Raw genomic sequence first — 21,943 nt, 5'->3', positions numbered from 1 at the left:
CCAAATCATCACACCAGCAGGGGGCAGTGTGACCTCCACATCACCACACCAGCAGGGGGAAGTGTGTTGCTCCACAGCAAAAGACTGAATCACTCACCACAAGGCCTCCATACTGTAACCAAACTGTTGTTGGATCACACATGGAACCTGTACAGCTCCAGGCCATGATAGTTCTGGTGGCTGGCAATGGCAGGACATGTAATGGACATCATGACACCAAATTTCCTTCTGCTAACCACTGATCTTGACAGACAGTGGTGTCTGGATGGTGGACAAGGAAACTTTCAAAGCCGCTTGTGCTTGTCAGTAGATCAAACAATCCTATCTATTGGTGGTTTGTCTGGGCCGTCTGGGGCCTCTGTGCCGTGTTCGCGAGCCCTGATATAACTACAGCTCACAACACCTCTTAAGGGTCAGTTCACACGTACAGACTCGCAGCATAAATCTCACCGCGAGTCTGTCAGGTCCTGGCAGTTCACTGTTACTACATACTCGCAGCTGTCTGAACGACCGCTGCGTGTATATAATTCTGCCGGCCCCTTAACCCCTTCTGCTGCCGCCCGTCTCCCGCTCTGTATACATTACCTCTCCTCGCTGCACGGGGTCCCGTCGTACTGCTCTCCAGCCCGGCCAATCAGTGTGTTGCCCAGCCGCAGTATGCTCACAAGCTCCCCCTAATGGTCGCTAATGGCAGACAGAATTTTAAACAGAGCTCAAACTCCTTCAAAAAACCTATGATGCATGTTATAGGTACAGAATGTTAGGTCTAAAAAATAATAGTGTTGAGTAAAGGTGGACGTACACTATGAGCATAAAGGTACGCATCCTAAAACATATGATAAGGTAATATTTTATCCTTAATTATTTCCCCCTGTTTGGTCACCCCTTTCCCCAGTTCTTTATCACAGACCCAAGGCTACCACATCCTGCACTGTCTGCACCTTGAAGATTTATGGAGCCATTTTCCTGGAAATTTCACAAAACGTTCTTGGAACCATTTGTTAGTCATTTGGTGAGCATGCATTTAGCTACAGTATAAGAAGTGCAAAATATAATATTTTAAAGCTTTTATGTCTGGATTTGTTGTTAACTTATTATGAAAGTCTGTTGTTTCTCTGTCACAGGTGACCATAATATGGCTTCTGGTATTACTGGCCACCATGTGTACTGGTAAGTGACCTGGTGTTATTGGTGTGATGCGGCAAAATTCCCTCAATACGGCTCCTGATGGACCAGAAATGCCAGTTAATCCATTAATCCATAAACCATAGTAAATAAAATTAGTCCATAAAAAGAATACATGAAACAGGAGGAGATTCTAGTTTGGCTGATATTCTCCAGACATGTATCAAGGCTCTTTTAGGTGTTGAAGTGTGTGTGTGTGGGGGGGGGGGGGAGGTCATATCAACTGGTGTCAGAAATTATACCGAATTGTAATTTACTTCTATTTAAAAATCTCAAGTCTTGCCGTACTTATCAGCTGCTGTATGTCCTGCAGAAAGTTGTGTATTCTTTCCAGTCTGACACAGTGCTCTCTGCTTCCACCTCTGTCCATGTCAGGAACTGTCCATAGCAGTAGCAAATCCTCATAGGAAACCTTTTCCGCTCTAGACAGTTCCTGTCATGGACAGAGGTGGCAGCAAAGAGCACTTTGTCAAACTAGAAAAAATACACCACTTCCTGCAGGACATACATAAGTACTGTAAGACCTGAGACTTTTAGATAGAAGTAAATTACAAATCTATATAACTTTCTGAAACCAGTCGATTTGAAAGATAACTTTTTTCACCGGCGTACCCCTTTAAGCACTGTATTACAGGAAAGCTACCTCAGTTAAGTGCCAGTTGAGACCAAGCTCTTTCTCTTTGGGGAGCTACTCTGCATACTTTTTCCCAGTGAGCATTGCTTGGCATATAGGATCCCTTCTGCCTGCTGGGTAGTTGTCCGAAGGAGACACATTGGACCCTCAAACCTATATAACTAAAGGAACACAATGGCAAAATAGAAACAATAAAAATGCAGGGCAGTGATAAGTTTATGAATGTGGGGGGAGGGGGGGCGACTCACTGGTGGGCCCCTTTAACACTCATACCACCTGCTGGCACTTCTGCTCTATGTACCTTGAGTGAACCACCACTACTAGTTTATTGCAAACCAGTACCACAAGAGAAACCAGCTCTTTTCATTGCCATTAATATCAATGGAAATGAGCTGCAATACTAGACACAGCCTATTAAAAGGAGTGGCGCTGTTGCCACAGTTTTTTTTAGTTACCCTCTATCATCCCTACGAAAGGCAATAGTTTATTGTAGATCTCATACAGTGTGACCCAGTCACTCCAATCTTGATCTATGAAATTTGGAAGCTTCCCATTACAAATACAATGCGATGAGTGTTCTGAAGTTGTGTTCAGCTCTAAGTGAAATAAATAGCAAAGCAAACACTTGGAGTAAGTATAATTTTGGCTGCATAAATGGAAATTCAATATGTAACTTAATCTATGTTAGTTTTATGCAATGTCTCTTGCAAACAGAACATCTAAACCAAATGAGCAAAAGATATATATAGATATATATATATATATATATATATATATATATATATATATGGGCCTATTTACTGTGGGCTCCTGCACGGCTAGTCACAGTTTCCCTTTCTTTTGCCAGCAGTTAATATGGCTGGAGCCCAGTTACATAGTGGTGGGTGACCAAGGTTGATCCGGGGCGCTTTCCTGGGCTGGTGCGCTAATTGTTTGTTATGTGTGCCCAGTGAGAGGCAGCGATTGGATGGAGACAGAGACAGAGGTGGTAATGTTGGGCATATGTCTTATAATATAGCATCAGCTTATTAGTTCCCACATGTATATTCTATGGGGGATATTTATCAAACTGGTGTAAAGTAGAATTGTCTTAGTTGCCCCTAGCAACCAATCAGATTCCACCTTTCATTCCTCACAGACTCTTTGAAAAATTAAAGGTGGAATCTGATTGGTTGCTAGGGGCAACTGAGCGGGTTTCACTTTACACCATGTTCAATAAATCAGCCCCTATATTTCTATATCTCAGCTCTTGCCCATATACAAGATGGTTGCCTCCCCATGTGCGGTCCACTAGGCATGCATGTATGGCGTGGGGAGGGATGGGAGCAGGTTTGGTGACGGCATGTGCATGCCGGAGGCCATTTCTGGTCCTGTTTGTTTCCATGCATACTGTCATGCAAAGGGACCGCCCGATACCAGCAGTTGTCATCAGAGAAAACCAATCACGTGTGTCAGAGCTGATATATAAGGACCCCTGGGCCCCCACCTCAAGCAGGAGCGAAATGGCGGAGGTGAGCTGAGGTGAGCTGAGGTGAGCGCTGAGGTGAGCTGAGCGATTATTCTAGGACACCAGGTTTGATATCACTATACTAGCTTTTGTGCATCTATAGAACAATATGGTCTATGATTTGTTCGGCATACTGATTAGGCTAGGTTCACACTGCGTTTTTAGCATCTGTTTAACTGATCCGTTTTTTGAAAAAAACGGATTGCAAAAAACGGATGCATTTGTGTGCATCAGTTTTTGATCCGTTTTTCCATTGACTTCCATTATAAAAAAAAACGGATCAAAACGGATGCGTTTTTTTTTACGCACAATAAAGTACTGTTGACACTACTTTTTTGACCGTTAAAAAAAACGGATTGCAAAATCACAGTGTGAACCCACCCTAACATGATATTTAGTTTGTTGAATTAGTAAACCTGTAATGATGCACTAGCACTTTATACTGACAGGATCTGTCCCAGTAACACGGCCGCTTCGCCAAGTCTTTTTTTATGTTGTTTTGTGACTATGTTTGTGACAGTAAAAATATAAAAAAATTAAGATTTTCATATTTTTCTACTTTTGGTCGTAAATTTCTGATAATTCCTTTTGGGCATAGATATTCATTGTAGGTGTAGTATTTCATGAGGAAATATCTTGCATTTGAATAGTGTATAAATAATTGTGGTTCTCAGGTGTATTTAGGTGTAATTAAAGGGCTCGTCCAGCAAAAAAACTTTTCTTTCAAATCAACTGGTTTTAGAAGGTTATACAGATTTGTAATTAACTTCTATTTAAAAATCTACAATCTTCCAGTACTTATCAGCTGCTGTATGTCCTGCAGGAAGTGGTGTGTTCTTTCCAGTCTGACACACTGCTCTCTGCTGCCATCCCTGTCTGTGTAAGGAACTGTCCGGAGGAGGAGAGGTTTTCTATGGGGATTTGCTACTGCTCTGGACAGTTCCTGTCTTGGCCAGAGATGTCAGCAGAGAGCACTGTATTAGACCTAAAAGAAAACAAAATTTCCTGCAGGACATACAGCAGCTGACAAGTATGGGAAGATTTGAGATTTTTAAATAGAAGTAAATTACAAATCTATATAACTTTCTGAAACCGGTTGATTTGAAAGAAAACAATTTTCATTGGACAACCTCTTTAATGGTGCGTTCACACCTACAGGATCTGCAGCTGATTTTCTGCAGCAGATTTCATTTAAATAACTGAACACAGCATCAAATCTGCTGCAGATCTGCTGCAGATCCTGTAGGTGTGAACGCACCCTAAAGTAGCTGTAATATACTAGGACAAAGGAAATAGGATATACAGGTATAAAGATGGGTGGCCCATACTTAAAATAGTAGACCCGGAATGGGTTCTGTCATCCAGAGCTTGTATCTACCAACAGGACACAGGGGCCATGGCATTTATAGCAGCTTTTGCCCGCACATGTAGTTTTGTATTGCAAAGGGTTAAATTGTGAAAATGTGTGAATAGACAGGCTGTGGATTTGACTGAAATTGCACAATGAGTTTTTTTTCCCCACTACATGTGGATAGGGATTAAAAAAAAAAATTCACCATGTCCATTATGTTAGATTCTATCAGGATTTATTGCAGGCATTTCCCATTAACTTCAATGGAGAAGTTAAAATCCACAATAAATTTACAGATGAGGATCCAGAACTGCAGATTTGAAATATAATGACAATTTATCTTTATAATATGAACTTATTTGTCCTGGAAACCCCCATTAAAATGGCCAGTTAGTAATACATTCCAGTTCTCCCTGGCCTTACTATCCTTCTATCCATGTTTTCCAGGACTCCCTAGGGCTGCATCCAACTTCTTAAAGCGAATGTACCAGCAGTACATTCGCTTTAAGACTTTTACATGGATAGAACAGCGCTGGCCTGGGGAATCCAGTGCCGCGTCCCTATTTTTTAAACACAGCCGGTTACTGCGTATGGTGCAAGTTGGAGCAACCCCCTGCCCCTCTATGACACGGCTCCATTGATTCTAAAGGGGGCTGGTACATTCGCTTTAAGCCACCGATATTCAAATGCTGAATGATCGGACTCGAACATGCTCTAAAACCATTTCCTCTGGATAACCCCTTAGATAAAAGTGGCATAGACCTTTTTTTTCTCCCATCCTGTACAATCCCTTTAAAAGACCATTGGTTATGTATGTAATATTGTAGGGTATATATAAATAAGGCATACTGTACATTGCATATACATGTGTTATATCTCCCTCTCCAGCTCAGGAGAAGCTCCACATCAATAACTTGGACTGCTATAATGACTATATCACTGAGATGTTTTGCACTTGGAAAGTGTCTACTGCAAACACCAACTGCAGCCAGGAATTTCTGCTTGAGTACAATTTAAAAAAAGACAGGTGAATTCCTTTGCTTTCCACAATATCCCCTTAAGATACAGAAAGCTGCTCTTAAAGGGGCTGTCCGGGATTAGACAAACATGCCTGCTTTCTTCCAAAATAGCACCTGTTTTGTCCTGTGTTTGGGTGTGTTTTGTAGCTCAGTCCCATTGAAGTGAATGGAGACTAATTGTAATACCGCACAGAACCTGAGGACAGGGGTGGCGCTGTTTTTCCAAAAAAGAGCTGGTGTATAATCTGAATCAATGATCCCCAACCTTTGACTCTTAAGCTGATGATCCCCAACCTTTGACTCTTAAGCTGATGATCCCCAACCTTTAACTCTAAAACTACAACTCCCAGCATGCCCTGACAGCCTTTAGTAGTTTTTTGCTCTGCAACAGCTGTAAAGCCACAGGTTGGGGATCTTTGATCTAGATCAAGGATCGGGAACCTTCGGCCCTCCAGCTGTTGCAAAACTGCAGTTCCCCTCATGCCTGGACAGCCAATGCTTTAGTTCTCCAGGCATGATGGACCCCTGTCCTTGATCTAGGATAGATCATGGTAAAAGGTTTCTCCCTATGCATATGGGATCCTCAACCACGGTTCAATATTTCCTATCTAGACAAGGAACTGCCTCTAGAGCTTACTGAATACAATTTACACTCACCAGCCACTTTATTAGGTACAACTGTCCAACTGCACGTTACCACTTAATTTCTAATCAGCCAATCACATGGCGGCAACTCAGTGCATTTAGGCATGTAGACATGGTCAAGACAATCTTCTGCAGTTCAAACCGAGCATCAGTATGGGGAAGAAAGGTGATTTGAGTGCCTTTGAACGTGGCATGGTTGTTGGTGCCAGAAGGGCTGGTCTGAGTATTTCAGAAACTGCTGATCTACTGGGATTTTCACGCACAACCATCTCTAGGGTTTACAGAGAATGGTCCGAAAAAGAAAAAACATCCAGTGAGCGGCAGTTCTGTGGGCGGAAATGCCTTGTTGATGCCAGAGGTCAGAGGAGAATGGGCAGACTGGTTCGAGCTGATAGAAAGGCAACAGTGACTCAAATAGCCAACCGTTACAACCAAGGTAGGCAGAAGAGCATCTCTGAATGCACAGTACGTCCAACTTTGAGGCAGATGGGCTACAGCAGCAGAAGACCACACCGGGTGCCACTCCTTTCAGCTAAGAACAGGAAACTGAGGCTACAATTTGCACAAGCTCATCGAAATTGGACAGTAGAAGATTGGAAAAACGTTGCCTGGTCTGATGAGTCTCGATTTCTGCTGCGACATTCGGATGGTAGGGTCAGAATTTGGCGTCAACATGAAAGCATGGATCCATCCTGCCTTGTATCAACGGTTCAGGCTGCTGGTGGTGGTGTCATGGTGTGGGGAATATTTTCTTGGCACTCTTTGGGCCCCTTGGTACCAATTGAGCATCGTTGCAACGCCACAGCCTACCTGAGTATTGTTGCTGACCATGTCCGTCCCTTTATGACCACAATGTACCCAACATCTGATGGCTACTTTCAGCAGGATAATGCGCCATGTCATAAAGCTAGAATCATCTCAGACTGGTTTCTTGAACATGACAATTCACTGTACTCCAATGGCCTCCACAGTCACCAGATCTCAATCCAATAGAGCATCTTTGGGATGTGGTGGAACGGGAGATTCGTATTATGGATGTGCAGCCGACAAATCTGCGGCAACTGTGTGATGCCATCATGTCAATATGGACCAAAATCTCTGAGGGATGCTTCCAGCACCTTGTTGTATCTATGCCACGAAGAATTGAGGCAGTTCTGAAGGCAAAAGGGGGTCCAACCCGTTACTAGCATGGTGTACCTAATAAAGTGGCCGGTGAGTGTATATATATGATAAAACAGTATGCAGTAAGCTCCTAAGCTCCCCCTACTGGTGGTGGCTGGGAGACATTTTATTTTGTCTACATATTTGACTAACTGACTTGCTATAAACGTGGCTTCCTTTGTGGCATGGTCGGCTCTTCTCTATGACCCACTGTGCTGAAAATACTTTCCTGTAACCTGTAAAGATTGCATAGGGTACATTATATGGACCTGTTAGCAAGGGGTTTGACCAAAATGGATACATCTACTAGTACGAGGGGGAGCCCATGCAGGTTGTATGTGTTTGGATTCTATACAGCACCTGGTAATTCACTTTATCCAACATCATGTTATAATTTAGAGCATGACCCGCTGCAGGAAATAGCTAGTTACAGCAACACAATAGCTCCCTTTGGCTCACGGTCGGCTTTCAATTACAGATATTTTTGTTGGATGATTCCGCACTCACATATCTCTCTTGGTTGCAAATATTAAAGGGGTTATCCAGCAAAAATCTTTTTCTTTCAAATCAACTAGTTTCAGAAGGTTATATAGATTTGTAATTTACTATTTAAAAATCTAAAATCAGCTGCTGTATGTCCTGCAGGAAGTGGTGTTTTCTTTCCAGTCTGACACAGTGCTCTCTGCTGCCACCTCTGTCCATGTCAGGAACTGTCCAGAGCAGGAGCAAATCCACATAGAAAACCTTTCCTGCTCTGCACAGTTCCTGTCTCAGACAGAGGTGGCAGCAGAGAGAACTGTGTCTGACTGAAAATAAAACCATTTACTGCAAGACATACAGCAGCTGATAAGTATAGGAAGACTTACATTTTTTGAATAGAAGTAAATTACAAATCTATATAATTTTCTGAAACCAGTTGATTTGAACGAACAAGATTTTCTCTGGATAACCCCTTTAATTGTATCTGTTAACAGTACAGCAGCCCAAAGAACAAACTGTATTTGGGAGGAGTGAACTATACAAAGGGGTTAATCTCTACCATCTCGGTTATGATTTCAGAACCTCTTACTGCGTGCCAGAGAATGTGCCACTTTCCGACTCCAGGTCACCTACTGAGTGTATCTGTTACATCAGCGTTGAGTACTTTGTATCAGTTGATATCTATTATATACAGGTCAAGTCACATGATGGATCATCTCAAAACACGATAATAAAGCCTTCGGATAAAGGTAACGTGTACTGTAAGAGTGTGTTCACATGGCGCATGTTCACCCTGAATTCAATAGAAAATCACAAAAAATTTACCTCATATTGATATAAATGAATCCACATTATACTTCACACAACACAGGGTAATCACAATTCTGTTTAAAAATATCAAGTCTTTCTGTACTTATCAGCTACTGTATGTCCTGCAGGAAGTGGTGTATTCTTTCTTGCTTGTCCAGAGCAGGAGAGGTTTTCTATGGGGATTTGCTACTGCTTTGGACAGTTCTTGGAAAGAGGTGGCAGCAGAGAGCACTGTGTCAGACTGGAAAGAATACACCACTTCCTGCAGGACATACAGCAGCTGAAGTACTTGAAGACTTGATTTTTAAAGAAATAAAAGAACAGTTCAAATCTGTATAACTTTCTGACACCAGTTAATTTGAAAACAAATTAGTTTATTCGGAGTACCTCTTTAATGATGTAGAAATCTACCTTCAATACCTCCACTGTTATTGCCGGCCAGCTGTATCTTTCCCAGAGGGGTAAGTTGGAGCCAGACTGCTTGAGTGTTGGTTTATGCCACTGAGAACAACAGTGTCTGGCTGTAAAAATCCAACATGCCGACCCTTATCTCAACCAACATATTTATTGAAATTGGGAGGCTGCCATACATGTAATACTGTTGGTCAAACCTGCAGGTGACATCAGTTTCAGCTAAGTTTAGTATAAGGTGTATGGGCACCTTAAGTCAGGACATGAGGGTCTGATATGGGTGTGATAAGGAATACACCTTGGCAGTATTGAGATGGGATGTTCAGAATGTGTGAAGCTTTCCTAGGTTTAGATACACAGAGATATGTTCATAGTAATAGTCAAAACAGACTGCTTTGTAGCTTGAGACTATAAGACGTATGTTATTCTGTATTGTATAGTTAAACCTAAAACTCCGGTCAATGTGACCATTGAACATGGTGAAGACGAGACTGTACTGGTTTGCTGGGACAGCAGATACTCGAATGATCACTTCTTGTTTCGTGAGCTGATCTTTGAAGTCCAGACAAGCGCCATGCAAGACCCAAAGGAGGTAAGTAATGGTGTTTATGTAGTTTCCCAGCACAGGTGTGCCACTAAGTCTTTTATGCACCTGGGCAAAGTAACTCACTTAGGTTTATACAGTGGGATATGGTTAAAGCGTATTCTTTGTTCTCCCCCCTAGGGGTCACTACTGTGTTTTCTGTATGTCTTATAGTGTGCACAGCTGAAGGAAGCATTTGGTTAATTGGGTTGTTACGTTTGTTTTCTCTCCTATCACGGGTGCAAGCCTGGTTTCCCTCACTTTTCTACCTATCCTCTTTCTGCTCTTTTTTACACCACAAAGTCCCACCAATCACTAGAAGGTTTAGTTTTCCCCAATAAAAGGGAGATTAATTCCTGGTGCGGGAGTTCTTTCTAGTCAGTTCAGTCAGAGGGAGCAAGACACAGAGACAGTTTCTCCAGCATTGAAGCCAGGGCCTGGCTCAGGCCGGGGTCTGGCTGAGGCCAGGACCCTTGTCAGGGACCAAAAGACTTCTATTTTTTTATGCAAGTCACCACTGCTAGCATGCAGTGCTAGACCCCTCAGGACCCCTCTGAGGAAAACCTTGTCCATCCCAAAGATACCTTCTCCAAGACACAGGGCAGCATACCTGAGTTAGGTACTGACCCCAGTAGGACAAAGCTGCAGTTGGCCTACGTATCCCACTGCAACGCACAGCTGTACTGAAAAGTTTTGGGAAGCCTGCACAGCCTCAACCCAGCACAGGGACCTGAGACATCATACTATCCGAGCAGGACGGGTATCTCAACACTGTAGGGCATAAGGCGCTCAGATCCAAGTTATCTATACGTGAATACGAGTATCTTCTTCTTAACTACGCTTTCCCGGCAGAGTAAACAGCAGAGTACAAGACGCTCATCTACTCTCACTGCTAGTTACTACTACTTCTACCTCCTGCTTGCACATGCAGTTATTGAAGCCTTATTATTGCATTGCACTGAAGATTTTAGGTAAATAGATGTTATTGTGGTTAGGCTCCTGGACTCTATCATTCTGCACCTACACACCAGGTACTTGGGTTATCCAAACCTGCGGAAGCAGTGCCGGTCTGACCTGGGATGGGTACCATTGCCACTCCAGGCTAATGTGACAAGTGCCCAAGAGACCCTACACCCACCTAGCAGCAACACTGCCAAAGCTACCAATGGCAACCCAACTTCTTGATGCATTTATCACTAGCAACCCATGACCAGGCAGTCAGCAAGTTTAGCCATGATAAAGGGGTATTCCAAACTTAAAGTTGTACTGTGACTTTAAAAAAAAAACTTTTGACACGTCACAGATATGTTTTAATCAGTCACGGTCAATAGAGAGCGAGGAGAAGCAGACAGGTGAGTGCTTCACTCCATGACTTGAGGCAGGAGACAGGCTCCATAGACGTATTACAGAACCTGACTCCTGAAGCAAGATCAGGATAGACGCACTCAGCTGCTTTTTCTAGTAATTTGTGGGGGTCTGAACACAAAGAATGCCTGTGGGAGGTTTTTTTTAAAATAACAGTAACCCTTTAACATTTACAGCATATGAACAAGAGGTAGACCTCTGGGACCCTCAATGTCAAGTGATCAGAAGTCTCGCCACCCCCAATTAGCAGCTGCATGGCTTATTCCAAAACCCCTATTAGTCATAGTCCACAACTCCCCTTCTCCTGATGAAAGTTCTATTAGGGGTTTGTGGTAAATCCTTTAAAGGAGAAGTCCGGCCAAAATTATTTTTTTATATGTTATTACTTATGAAAAGTTATACAATTTTCTAATGTACATTAATTATGGGAAATGCTCATATACTGCTATTTCCCTTAATTTAGTGTATCAGGAAGTGTTAGAATTCTCTCAGATGCAGTGACGTCACGACGAAAGGTGTAATTCCTATAGAGTGTCCAGCAGGTGGCGCTCTTTATATAGAAGTCAATGAGTACCATTGACTTCTATATATAGTGCGCCCCTGCTGGACACTCCATACGAATTACAGTGTAATGTAATGTTATGCACTGTACTTTTGGGGACTTCATGAATACATTTATAGAATACTTTGGGGAGCAAGTGTCCTTGCTCCCCAAAGTATCCCATAAATGTATTCAATGAATAGATTTGCAGGGCACCGAGCAGGGAGGGAGAGGAGTGCCATCTACCTCCCCCCTCCCTGCTCGGTGCTGGGAACATATATAAAGTACTACTCCCCCATTATCTGCAGATAATAGGGGAGTAGTACCTGTGCTATCCCTATCACCGCCGCCGCTCACACAGGGGCTGCCTCTGACTGCTGCTCACTCCCACCCGCCCGCGCCGCTACTCACTATCCAGCCGGCCACTACTCACTATCCAGCCGGCCTCTACTCACTATCCAGCCGGCCGCTACTCACTATCCAGCCGGCCGCTCACTCCCACTTGCCCGCACCGCTACTCGCTATCCGGCCGGTCGCGCCGCTCCTCACTATCCCTGACTCCCGCACGCACGCCCCGTTCCTCACACTATCTGGCCGGCCGCCGCTCTCTGCTCATGCATGACGGCCGCGTCAGCCCGCCCCCACCCCGGCCGGGAGCACGGCACTTCCTGGTGTCCCCGGCCGGGGTAGGGGCAGGCTGACGCGGCCGTCATGCATGAGCAGAGAGCGGCGGCCGGCCAGATAGTGTGAGGAACGGGGCGTGCGGGCGGGAGTCAAGGATAGTGACGAGCGACGCGGCCGGCCGGATAGAGAGTAGCGGCGCGGGCGGGTGGGAGTGAGCGGCCGACTGGATAGTGAGTAGCGGCCGGCTGGATAGTGAGTAGCGGCCGGCTGGATAGTGAGTAGTGGCCGGCTGGATAGTGAGTAGCGGCGCGGGCAGGTGGGAGTGAGCGGCAGTCAGAGGCAGCCCCTGTGTGAGCGGCGGCGGTGATAGGGATAGCACAGGTGCTACTCCCCCATTATCTGCAGATAATGGGGGAGTAGTACTTTGTATATGTGCCCAGCACCGAGCAGGGAGGGGGGAGGTAGATGGCACTCCTCTCCCTCCCTGCTCGGTGCCCTGCAAATCTATTCATTGAATACATTTATGGGATACTTTGGGGAGCAAGGACACTTGCTCCCCAAAGTATTCTATAAATGTATTCATGAAGTCCCCAAAAGTACAGTGCATAACATTATATTACATACACTGTAATTCGTATGGAGTGTCCAGCAGGGGCGCACTATATATAGAAGTCAATGGTACTCATTGACTTCTATATAAAGAGCGCCACCTGCTGGACACTCCATAGGAATTACACCTTTCGTTGTGACGTCACTGGATCTGAGAGAATTCTAACACTTCCTGATACACTAAATTAAGGGAAATAGCAGTATAGGAGCATTTCCCATAATTAATGTACATTAGAAAATTGTATAACTTTTCATAAGTAATAACATATAAAAAAATAATTTTGGCCGGACTTCTCCTTTAACTCTATGGGCAAAACAATGCTTCGCTATATAGAAGAGATCTGTGTCTCTAGTGCTGTTTGTTCCTTTTATATCATTACATGAATTCTATATTCAAAGTATTATACACTTAATTTGTTTGTACTGCTTACATGTGCATAATGGTTGTCTATGTGTTCATATACATTATGGGGAGATTTATCAAACACTGTGTAAATGGCCCAGTTGCCCCTAGCAACCAATCAGATTCCACCTTTCATTTTCCAAAGAGTTTGTGAGGAATGAAAGGTGGAATCTGATTGGTTGCCGGGCGCAACTGAGCCAGTTTCACTGTACACCATGTTTGATAAATTCCCCCCTATGTGTTTTATATGATATTTCTGTCTCTAACCAATAGCCATGCTGATAATACCAGCAAAATCGCACAGCTATTGTGGCCCTCAAGCTGTAGCAAAACTACAATCCTCATCATGACTGGACAGCCAAAGCAAAGCTTTGGCTTTCCAGTCATGATGGGAATTGTAGTTTTGCAACACCTAGAGGGCCGCAAGTCTGGGACCCCTGGATACGAATCTGAGGGTCTTATCCAGTGCAGCCAGCACTGCACCAATTTCCACATGCCTGTGCTACAAAGTACTGACCTTTTGCTGTACAGTTAAAATCATGTCATACATCATAGGTAACAAGTGCTAGATCGTTCTAACGTTCTGAATATAACAGATATTCACACAGATAGCACTTAGCCCTGTGCATGCAGGCATTGACTGGTGACAGGTTCACCCCCCTTACTTGCACTGCCTTATTTATAATGATGGCCGGACCATAAGAACAATGAAGCACTTTGCCCCTCTGCCATTTTGTCTCGCACCCCCTCCTAGTAGTCTGTAAGCTCATGCATGCGAGCAGGGCCCTCACTCCTCATGTATGGATAACTATATGTATATCTCTGTAACGTCTATTTTTGTCTATGTATGTACCCCCAGAATTGTAAAGTGCTGCGGAATCTGTTGGCGCTATATAAATAAAAATTATTATTATTATTATATTATTAGATATTCAGAGAAACATGTTCCTACAAGGGGCTTTATATGTTTTGCAATTTTCAATGACAGATAAAGGTGACTACATTGCACCAGGGGGAATCCTGCTACAGAATAAAGAAAAGACAGTTCAGACGTAGACAAGACTATACAGTAAGGGTCCGATCAAAGCCCTATAATGACTATAACGGCATATGGAGTGAATGGAGTTCTGCAGCTGTGTGGCACAATGGTAAGGGCCTAAAATCTTTATAGTTGGCTAGCTATATCACCAATACCTATTATCAATGTAGGACAGTGTTCCCCAACCTGTGGCTTTCCAGCTGTTGCAAAATTTCAACTCTACAGGGAGTTTGTTTTGCGGCAGCTGGAGAGCCACAGGTTGGGGGACACTGCTATAGGGTATATCATGGGTCTCCAAACTGCGGCCCTCCAGCTGTTGCAAAACTAAATTTCCCATCATGACTGGACAGCCAAATCCAAAGCTTTAGCTGTCCAGGCATGATGGGAGTTGTGGTTTCGCAACAGCTGGAGGGCCGCAGTTTGGGGACCCATGGGGTATATAACTTACATAGAAACTAGTACTTAGAAGAGTTTTAAAATTTAAAAGGGTTATCCAGCGCTACAAAAACGGCACAACTCCTGTGTCCAGTTTAGGTGTGGTTTGCAATTAAGCTCCACTCACTTAAATAGAAATGAGTTACTGGTGAGTGATGTTGTCTCTCGAAGAAGTGCCATGTAGCGCTGGATAACCCCTTTAAAGCGACTCTGTACCCACAATCTGTCCCCCCCAAATTGCTTGTACCTTCGGATAGCTGCTTTTAATCCAAGATCTGCAAAGAGTTTGTATGTTCTCTCCGTGTTTGCGTGGGTTTCCTCCTGGTACTCCGGTTTCCTCCCACACCCAAAACATACGGATAGGTGGATTTAGATTGTAAGCCCTATTGGGGACAGGGAGCAATAATTGGCGAAACTATGTAAAGTGCTGCAGGATCTGTGTGCACTATACAAATAAAAGCATTATTATTATTATTATTATTATTATTATCTGTCCTGGGGTCCGTTGGGCAGGTGATGCAGTTATTGTCTTAAAAAGCAACTTTTAAATTTGCAGCCCTGTGTCAAATGGCCGTGGCCAAGAGTATCTGTGCCCTAACCTTGCACCACCCCTCCGTCCCTCCTCCCCACCCTCCTCATCATTAGAAAGGCCACTGGCAGGATTTTTCCTATTAATCTGCAGTGAACATTGCACAGGTGCCTTAACAACCCAGCCCATGTGCCGTGTTCACACAGCTGATGAATAGGAGATAATCTGCCTGGAGCATTCCTATTGATGAAGAGGGCGGGGAGGAGGGACAGAGAGGTTGTGCCAGCATAACACACAGACACTCTAGGCCACGCCAGTTTGGCACAGGGCTGTAAGTTTAAAAGTTGTTTTTTAGGACAATAACTAACTGCATCACCTGCTGAACGGACCCCAGGACAGATCTTGGATTAAAAGCAGCTATCTTAAGGTACAAGCGGTTTGGGGTGGGCAGATTGTGGGTACAGTGTCACTTTAAGCTTTGTGCTCCCAGTAAACATTGTTACAGTAAGGTTTCTACACTGTAGAGGCTTGGTGCTATTACCCCCATTACACCAAGTTCTTAGGTGCACATAGTTATTAGCCACATAATTAAAAAAGGTCTTACCTGGTCTGCCCTCTGATCCGCTTTAGCAGTACAGGCATGATTAAAAATGTACTTCTGTTACAGCTGGAGCGCCGCAAGCTTGACACCCGTTATAAAGTAAAGTGAAGAGTTAAGGTTCCCGGTAATGTTACATATTATAATCTCATCTTACATTTCTCTACAGACTACGATCTTCTATTTCACGATAAAATGGTAATACTGATTCCATCGTCCGCGTTGGTGATCTTGATTTGCATTTTACTGTGCTCAGTCTTTAGCTGTTTGTAAGTATCCAACAAAATGAATTTTTTGCTAATAAATGAATTCGCATTCTATGAGTCCTACAGATTATGAGCAGTATGGAAAGTTAATAGAGATGAGCGAACCTCGAGCATGCTCAAGTCCATCCGAACCCGAACTTTCGGCATTTGATTAGCGGTGGCTGCTGAAGTTGGATAAAGCCCTAAGGCTATGTGGAAAACATGGACATAGTCATTGGCTGTATCCATGTTTTCCTGACAACCTTAGAGCTTTATCCAAGTTCAGCAGCCCCCGCCAATCAAATGCCGAACAATCGGTTTCGGATGGATTTGAACCCGAACCCGGTTCGCTCATCTCTAAAAGTTAACTTATAAGTCATGTTGAGCGGAGTTGCTGAACTGTTCAGGCGTCTATGGCTGTATCCATGGTTTGCTGGTAGCTGCATCCAACTTCTCAAGATGCCGGGGGTCAAAAGCCGAACGTTTGGGAACGGAGAACGTTGCCAAACTCAAACAGTTCAGCAACTCTGCTCAACACTTCTTGTAAGGTGACAGAACTTCTGCAAGAGATAAGCGTTGCCAACTATAATGGGCACTGGTGACTTCACATTTTCTTTCTCTTACAGCTTCAAGAAATGGCTGAATACTATCCCCAATCCTGGCAGAAGTCAACTGTTATCTACCATGATGAATAGGTCACAGGTCAGTAGTGAGATAACAGTGGTGAGGGAAATTTTTTGGCAATACCATTTAGTTTATTCATATTCTTGATAGTGTCAATTGCCGAAAGAGCTAATCCAGGCTTTAGATTCAAGGCTGCAGCCAATAGGACATCATAAGTTATAAAACTAGGCAATTTGATGTATTTGGCAATAACAACCAAAAATGTATAGGTCAGGAGTGTTCTTGTTACATATATCCCTGATGAATACAACTGCATAGCCATAAAGTGGCATAACTACATAATGGCATACATTAGCCAACAATAAAAGAAATAAATATTGTAATTATTGCATTTTCTTCAGTGACCCACTGTACAGAAAACAACACTTTCCCATACAGTGTAGAAAAAAAAGTTATTCCGATGCCTGTCACCTTGTCAGGAGGCGAAAGGATGCCTGGGGGGTCTATAGCTATGTTTAGCATAGAGACAACACATCACCCTCTGCTGTCTCAGGAGGCTTGGCTAGATCTTGTCTTTGACCCCCTGTCCCACCCCCTAAGTGATATCCTCACCTCTGAGCAGTCCCTACAGCCTACATCACCATCTGCCATATACACATACGTATCTTGATTAGGAAGTTTAGAGGAGAATGAGGTGTGCTTACAGCAGTTGTCTTTGCTGAATAAAGCCAAAAGCAGAGGAGCAGGCAGTAAATTCAGCAGGTTGAGAAGACTTGCTGTGTGGTCAGATAGTGCTGTGGGAGGGGAGTGAGCAGGGTGGGAGGGCTGTGACAAACATCTAAAGAAAAGCAATGCAGTCTCAGAATTGTAGAACTGAGTAACTGGTCACCTAGGAATCAGTGATTCAGAGATCCAGAAACACACAAAACAAATAGATTTTGGGTGATTTCAGACATGAGGCAGGCAGGTTAAGTAATGCTATATGCTTCTAAAGTATTTCTAAATTGACCTAAATTGGAATACCCCTGTAAACAACCTATAATTGCAAAAGTAATTTTTTTCTGACCATGACATACATTTGCTGTCTTATGTTTATAGGGGCCAGAGCTAAAATCTGATATTAATAAAAGTTTTTGGTAAGTACTAAATTTACATGCTGACTGTTGTCCACATCATATTTCTTGGCTTTATGATCATAGAGATAAATACATTAGGGTCATGACATATATATATATATATATATATATATATATATATATATATATATATATATTCCTATTCTTGGACCTACTACTATACCCCCAAATATTATAGAATGAAAATTAAATTTTACATAAATCAAAAGACAATAAATTAAACAAAAAGTCTGCCGAAAATTTTTATTAAAGTATTGTATTGCCCCCAAAAAGTTATACAAATCACCAATATACACTTATTATGGGAAATGCTGATAAAGTGCTTTTTTCCCTGCACTTACTACTGCATCAAGGCTTCACTTCTTGGATAACATGGTGATGTCACGACCCGACTCCCAGAGCTGTGCGGGCTGTGGCTTCTGGAGAGGATGATGGCAGAGGCAAGATAAGGCAAGAAAGACTAGCAAGCTTTCTGAAGCAACAGTTACTTGCTGCCCATAGATATCTATGGAGAGGGAAGGGGAAAGCAGTTACAGCAAGTATTTAATCCCAGTACTAATCTATAATGTCCTCCAAGCTGCTGCTCCTTCTTAGGATGGGTTCACACTACGGAACCTGAGCGGAGAATTTCAAGTCTTTTCGGTGGAATGCAGAATCTGCCCGTGCATAGAATGGTGTCTCGGCCGTGAACGGGTATGAGCTATGGAATCTGGCGGAAATTCTCCGCTTGGGTTCCGTAGTGTGAACCCACCCTTCGGCTGTGGGGTCTCTTCTGTGTGTGCACTGTATGGGGAACATGATAGAGCTTTACCAACAGCTTAGGGGCTACTGAAAATCACAAATGAAGCATGCAGAGCAGAAATCTAGTAAAGAATGTCCACTGGGCTTATACTCTTCTCAGAAGTGTTTGAAGCTTGCAGTACTAAACCAACCTCTATGATTGACAAGTACAATGCATCTTGTGCCATGCATTTGATTCTGGTGAAATTGCAAACATGCACTGGGAACTCCCAGTTGAGAGGAAGTTCTTTAAAGAGGCCATGCTATCAGCAAGGAGTAGCCAAAGTGTGTGTGCGGATGGAATCTGTGCCGATAACCTCCGACGGATTCCGTGCACTCGCTCCTACTTAAAGATCTGGCCTCCCATAGGCTCCATTCTAGTCAGGCAGATTCTGCTGTCCGCCCAAAAAGAATTGACATGTCAATTCTATTGAACATAGAATGAAGCCTATGAGGCGGACAGATGTTCAAGCGGGAGTGCATAGAATCCGCCGGAGGTTATCCATGTGGATTCCGTTGTGTAAATTTGCCCTTCTGCACTGATGAAAAAATATATATATTCGAATAGTTACTGTATTTTATTTTTCCTTAGTGAAAACTGTAAAATGCTGATCTCTAGAAATCAAGGTAAAACTAAGCAGAATTCCGGAATCCTCATCACACCTAGACCTCAAAATCTTTTTGAAAGGGCTGGTGTCAAAGCATTCTTTGTGATCCCGGAGATAACTATTGCCGAGAAGCCGACAGACATCTCCCCACTTCGTGATGACACACATTCCATCAATGAGCCAGCAGAAGAAGATGAAGCGAGAGATCACGGAATGGAATGTGATATTATCAACCAAATGTTTCATGAAATTCTAGATGGTATTGAGGCTGAAGATATAGGGATGGATAATACTGACGGCTTAGAGAAACCAGATCCGACTAGATTTACTTTTCTAGCAGAGTTTTGCCACAAGTCAAGTCTACAGACCACTCCTGAACTTGTCAATTCCGACTACACAAATGGGAACGTACCCATCAACACGTCACAGAATGTCTTCTGCTTTGATGAAAAATTTGGAAACCAAACAGACTATTTTCCAGAACTCTATACGGGCTCTACACATAGCCACAGCTGTAGCATTGACACCTACATGGACTACAGCTGTTTTGCTGGTGGTAAAGATGAGTCAGAGTTTGATGAACCAAAGTGTCTACAATCCACAAGTAGTGGAGATGGCATCTACCACAAGACGGAACCAGTCTGGTTTATGCCAAAGACTTGTGTTGACCAATGTCAAACAAAACCACTGTGGGACCAATACAATCCTGTAGAAAATAATGAGACCACAAACTCTACCAAAGTGTCTTCTTGCCTGTACCAGGTCTCAGACTATCAAAGCTTTAATACAGCAATTGTAAACCAGGGACACAGTCTAACAGCTATAACCTATGCACCAACAGAAAGCGGATATAAGCCTTTCCTGCATCAAGTACTGAGCGAACATCACAATGTTCATATTGTGTAGGTCTGCCCTAGAGCTGCCATAAAATACAAGACCTCTGAAAATAGGTCATATCTGGCACCAAGACACTACCAGCAGACCCTTAGGTCCCGTAAGCTGTATGGTAGGGGTTCCATAAGGATATGGAGGCCAATTAGCGATTCCTGAGTGATTTCTGCAGTATACCATTGGAGAATACAGCTGCAATGAAGTGTTGTATTACACAAGGTTTCGTTGGTGATTTGTATAACAATAATATCCATATGATACCAGGACTCAAGGCTTCCCAGCAGAACAATTTTCAGAGCATCCGTCAGCTCGTCTTCTCCCCCTCACCATACATCCTGGCCCGAGTCTGATCGTTCAGCAACACCAATGGCTAAAGAAGCCCTAGGGCACAGCCTATGGGCCTTGTCCATGTTTTCTCAGACTCCCTAGGGCTGCATCTAACTTCTTCAGCCACCAGTGTTTAAATGCCGAACTATCGGACTTATCTCTAATCCTGCTGCCATCTTTTAAACACCCGCCCATCCACATGACAGATTCTGTGGATTCCAGCCTTAGCTCCCCAATTTAAACTTAGGGTACTATTACACCAGACGATTGTGGGCCGTACTTGGCCAACTACCAGCCAATAATAGTTCGAGTTTAAGGGCAAAGCTCAGCCGACATGCACGATCTCGGCTTATCGTTGTTTTAAAGCATGAACCAAAAACACGATCCACAGTGATGGCCGTCACTCTGTGTAATAAAAGCAGTTGCAGCAGACCACCGCTATCTTCTATGGGCCACCCAGATGATCTAAAGATCGTTCGGACAGCCCGTCCCGCAGCTGACATTTAACACAGTTGTTGAATCTGCATCATTTCATTTAAGCTATGCAATGTAAAAAAAAATGTCTAAGCATGTCTGAGCTTACCAAGTTATTATATGGATATTCATCTCTATATACATGCTTGACAACTATATTTTGGTATATTCTGCACATGGGGGATGGTAGCTTCTGTTTGCCCTTATGAGTTTTCTTGTAATATGCATAGTTATTTAATAGGTTTTTATTCTCAATAAAGTTTATTTTAGGTTTGTTGTATGCTGCAGCTTTAAACATGCTCTTAAAAAAAACAGCTCCATGTGAATGGGTTTTCGTATTATTCTGTGTCATGCAAACATCAACATGTTGCCTTAGGGTACAAACACACACAGCAGATACGCAGCAGATTTGATACTGTGTTCAGTTATTTAGATCTAATCTGCTGCGTATCGCAGCAGTAAATACGCAGCGTATAAGCCGTGTGTGTTTGTACCCTAAATCTCAGCATATATGTTAGGGGTTGTTGGCAAGTGTATAAAGCAAGCTCAGACACCTGCTGCTAAATGCTGACATCAGCTATCCTGCTGATTGCAGTCATTTAACCCTATAAATGCCAGCTGCCGCATCTGTCGGATGTCCGATCAGTACCCCCCCCCCCCCCCCCCCCCCTGTGAGCAAATAGAATATGAGACGGTGAAGAAATGCCACACAAAATATACTAGAAGTAGGCAGAACTATTTTAATTTATTAACTTTGTGCACCATACCCACTGCCATCTGCTCTATTCACTCTCTATAGGACTCTTGATTTGTAGGGTCCTAGGATTCAATAGATATTAGAGATGAGCGTAACATGAGCATGCTCGGGCCCATCCAAACCCGAGCATGTTTGGTTACTTGCTGAAGACGTTGCTTGCAACCCTAGGGAG

General features: G+C 43.4%; 1 protein-coding gene across 1 annotated transcript; it reads left to right on the top strand.

Moving 5' to 3' along the window:
* The first annotated feature begins 2,737 nt into the window (after window positions 1-2,737).
* IL4R (interleukin 4 receptor) lies at window positions 2,738-21,509 on the top strand. Its single transcript, XM_069982033.1, has 9 exons — window positions 2,738-2,804; window positions 5,566-5,704; window positions 8,562-8,731; window positions 9,644-9,795; window positions 14,317-14,476; window positions 16,099-16,198; window positions 16,801-16,876; window positions 17,897-17,934; window positions 19,307-21,509. Exons 2-9 carry the CDS (start codon window positions 5,622-5,624, stop codon window positions 20,226-20,228), a joined length of 1,701 nt encoding a protein of 566 aa, XP_069838134.1. The 5' UTR covers window positions 2,738-2,804; window positions 5,566-5,621; the 3' UTR covers window positions 20,229-21,509.
* Window positions 21,510-21,943: the final 434 nt, after the last annotated feature.

Source organism: Dendropsophus ebraccatus, chromosome 9 (genome assembly GCF_027789765.1).
Source record: "Dendropsophus ebraccatus isolate aDenEbr1 chromosome 9, aDenEbr1.pat, whole genome shotgun sequence".
NCBI lineage: Eukaryota > Metazoa > Chordata > Amphibia > Anura > Hylidae > Dendropsophus > Dendropsophus ebraccatus.
This window is presented reverse-complemented; position numbering and strand designations above follow the sequence as displayed.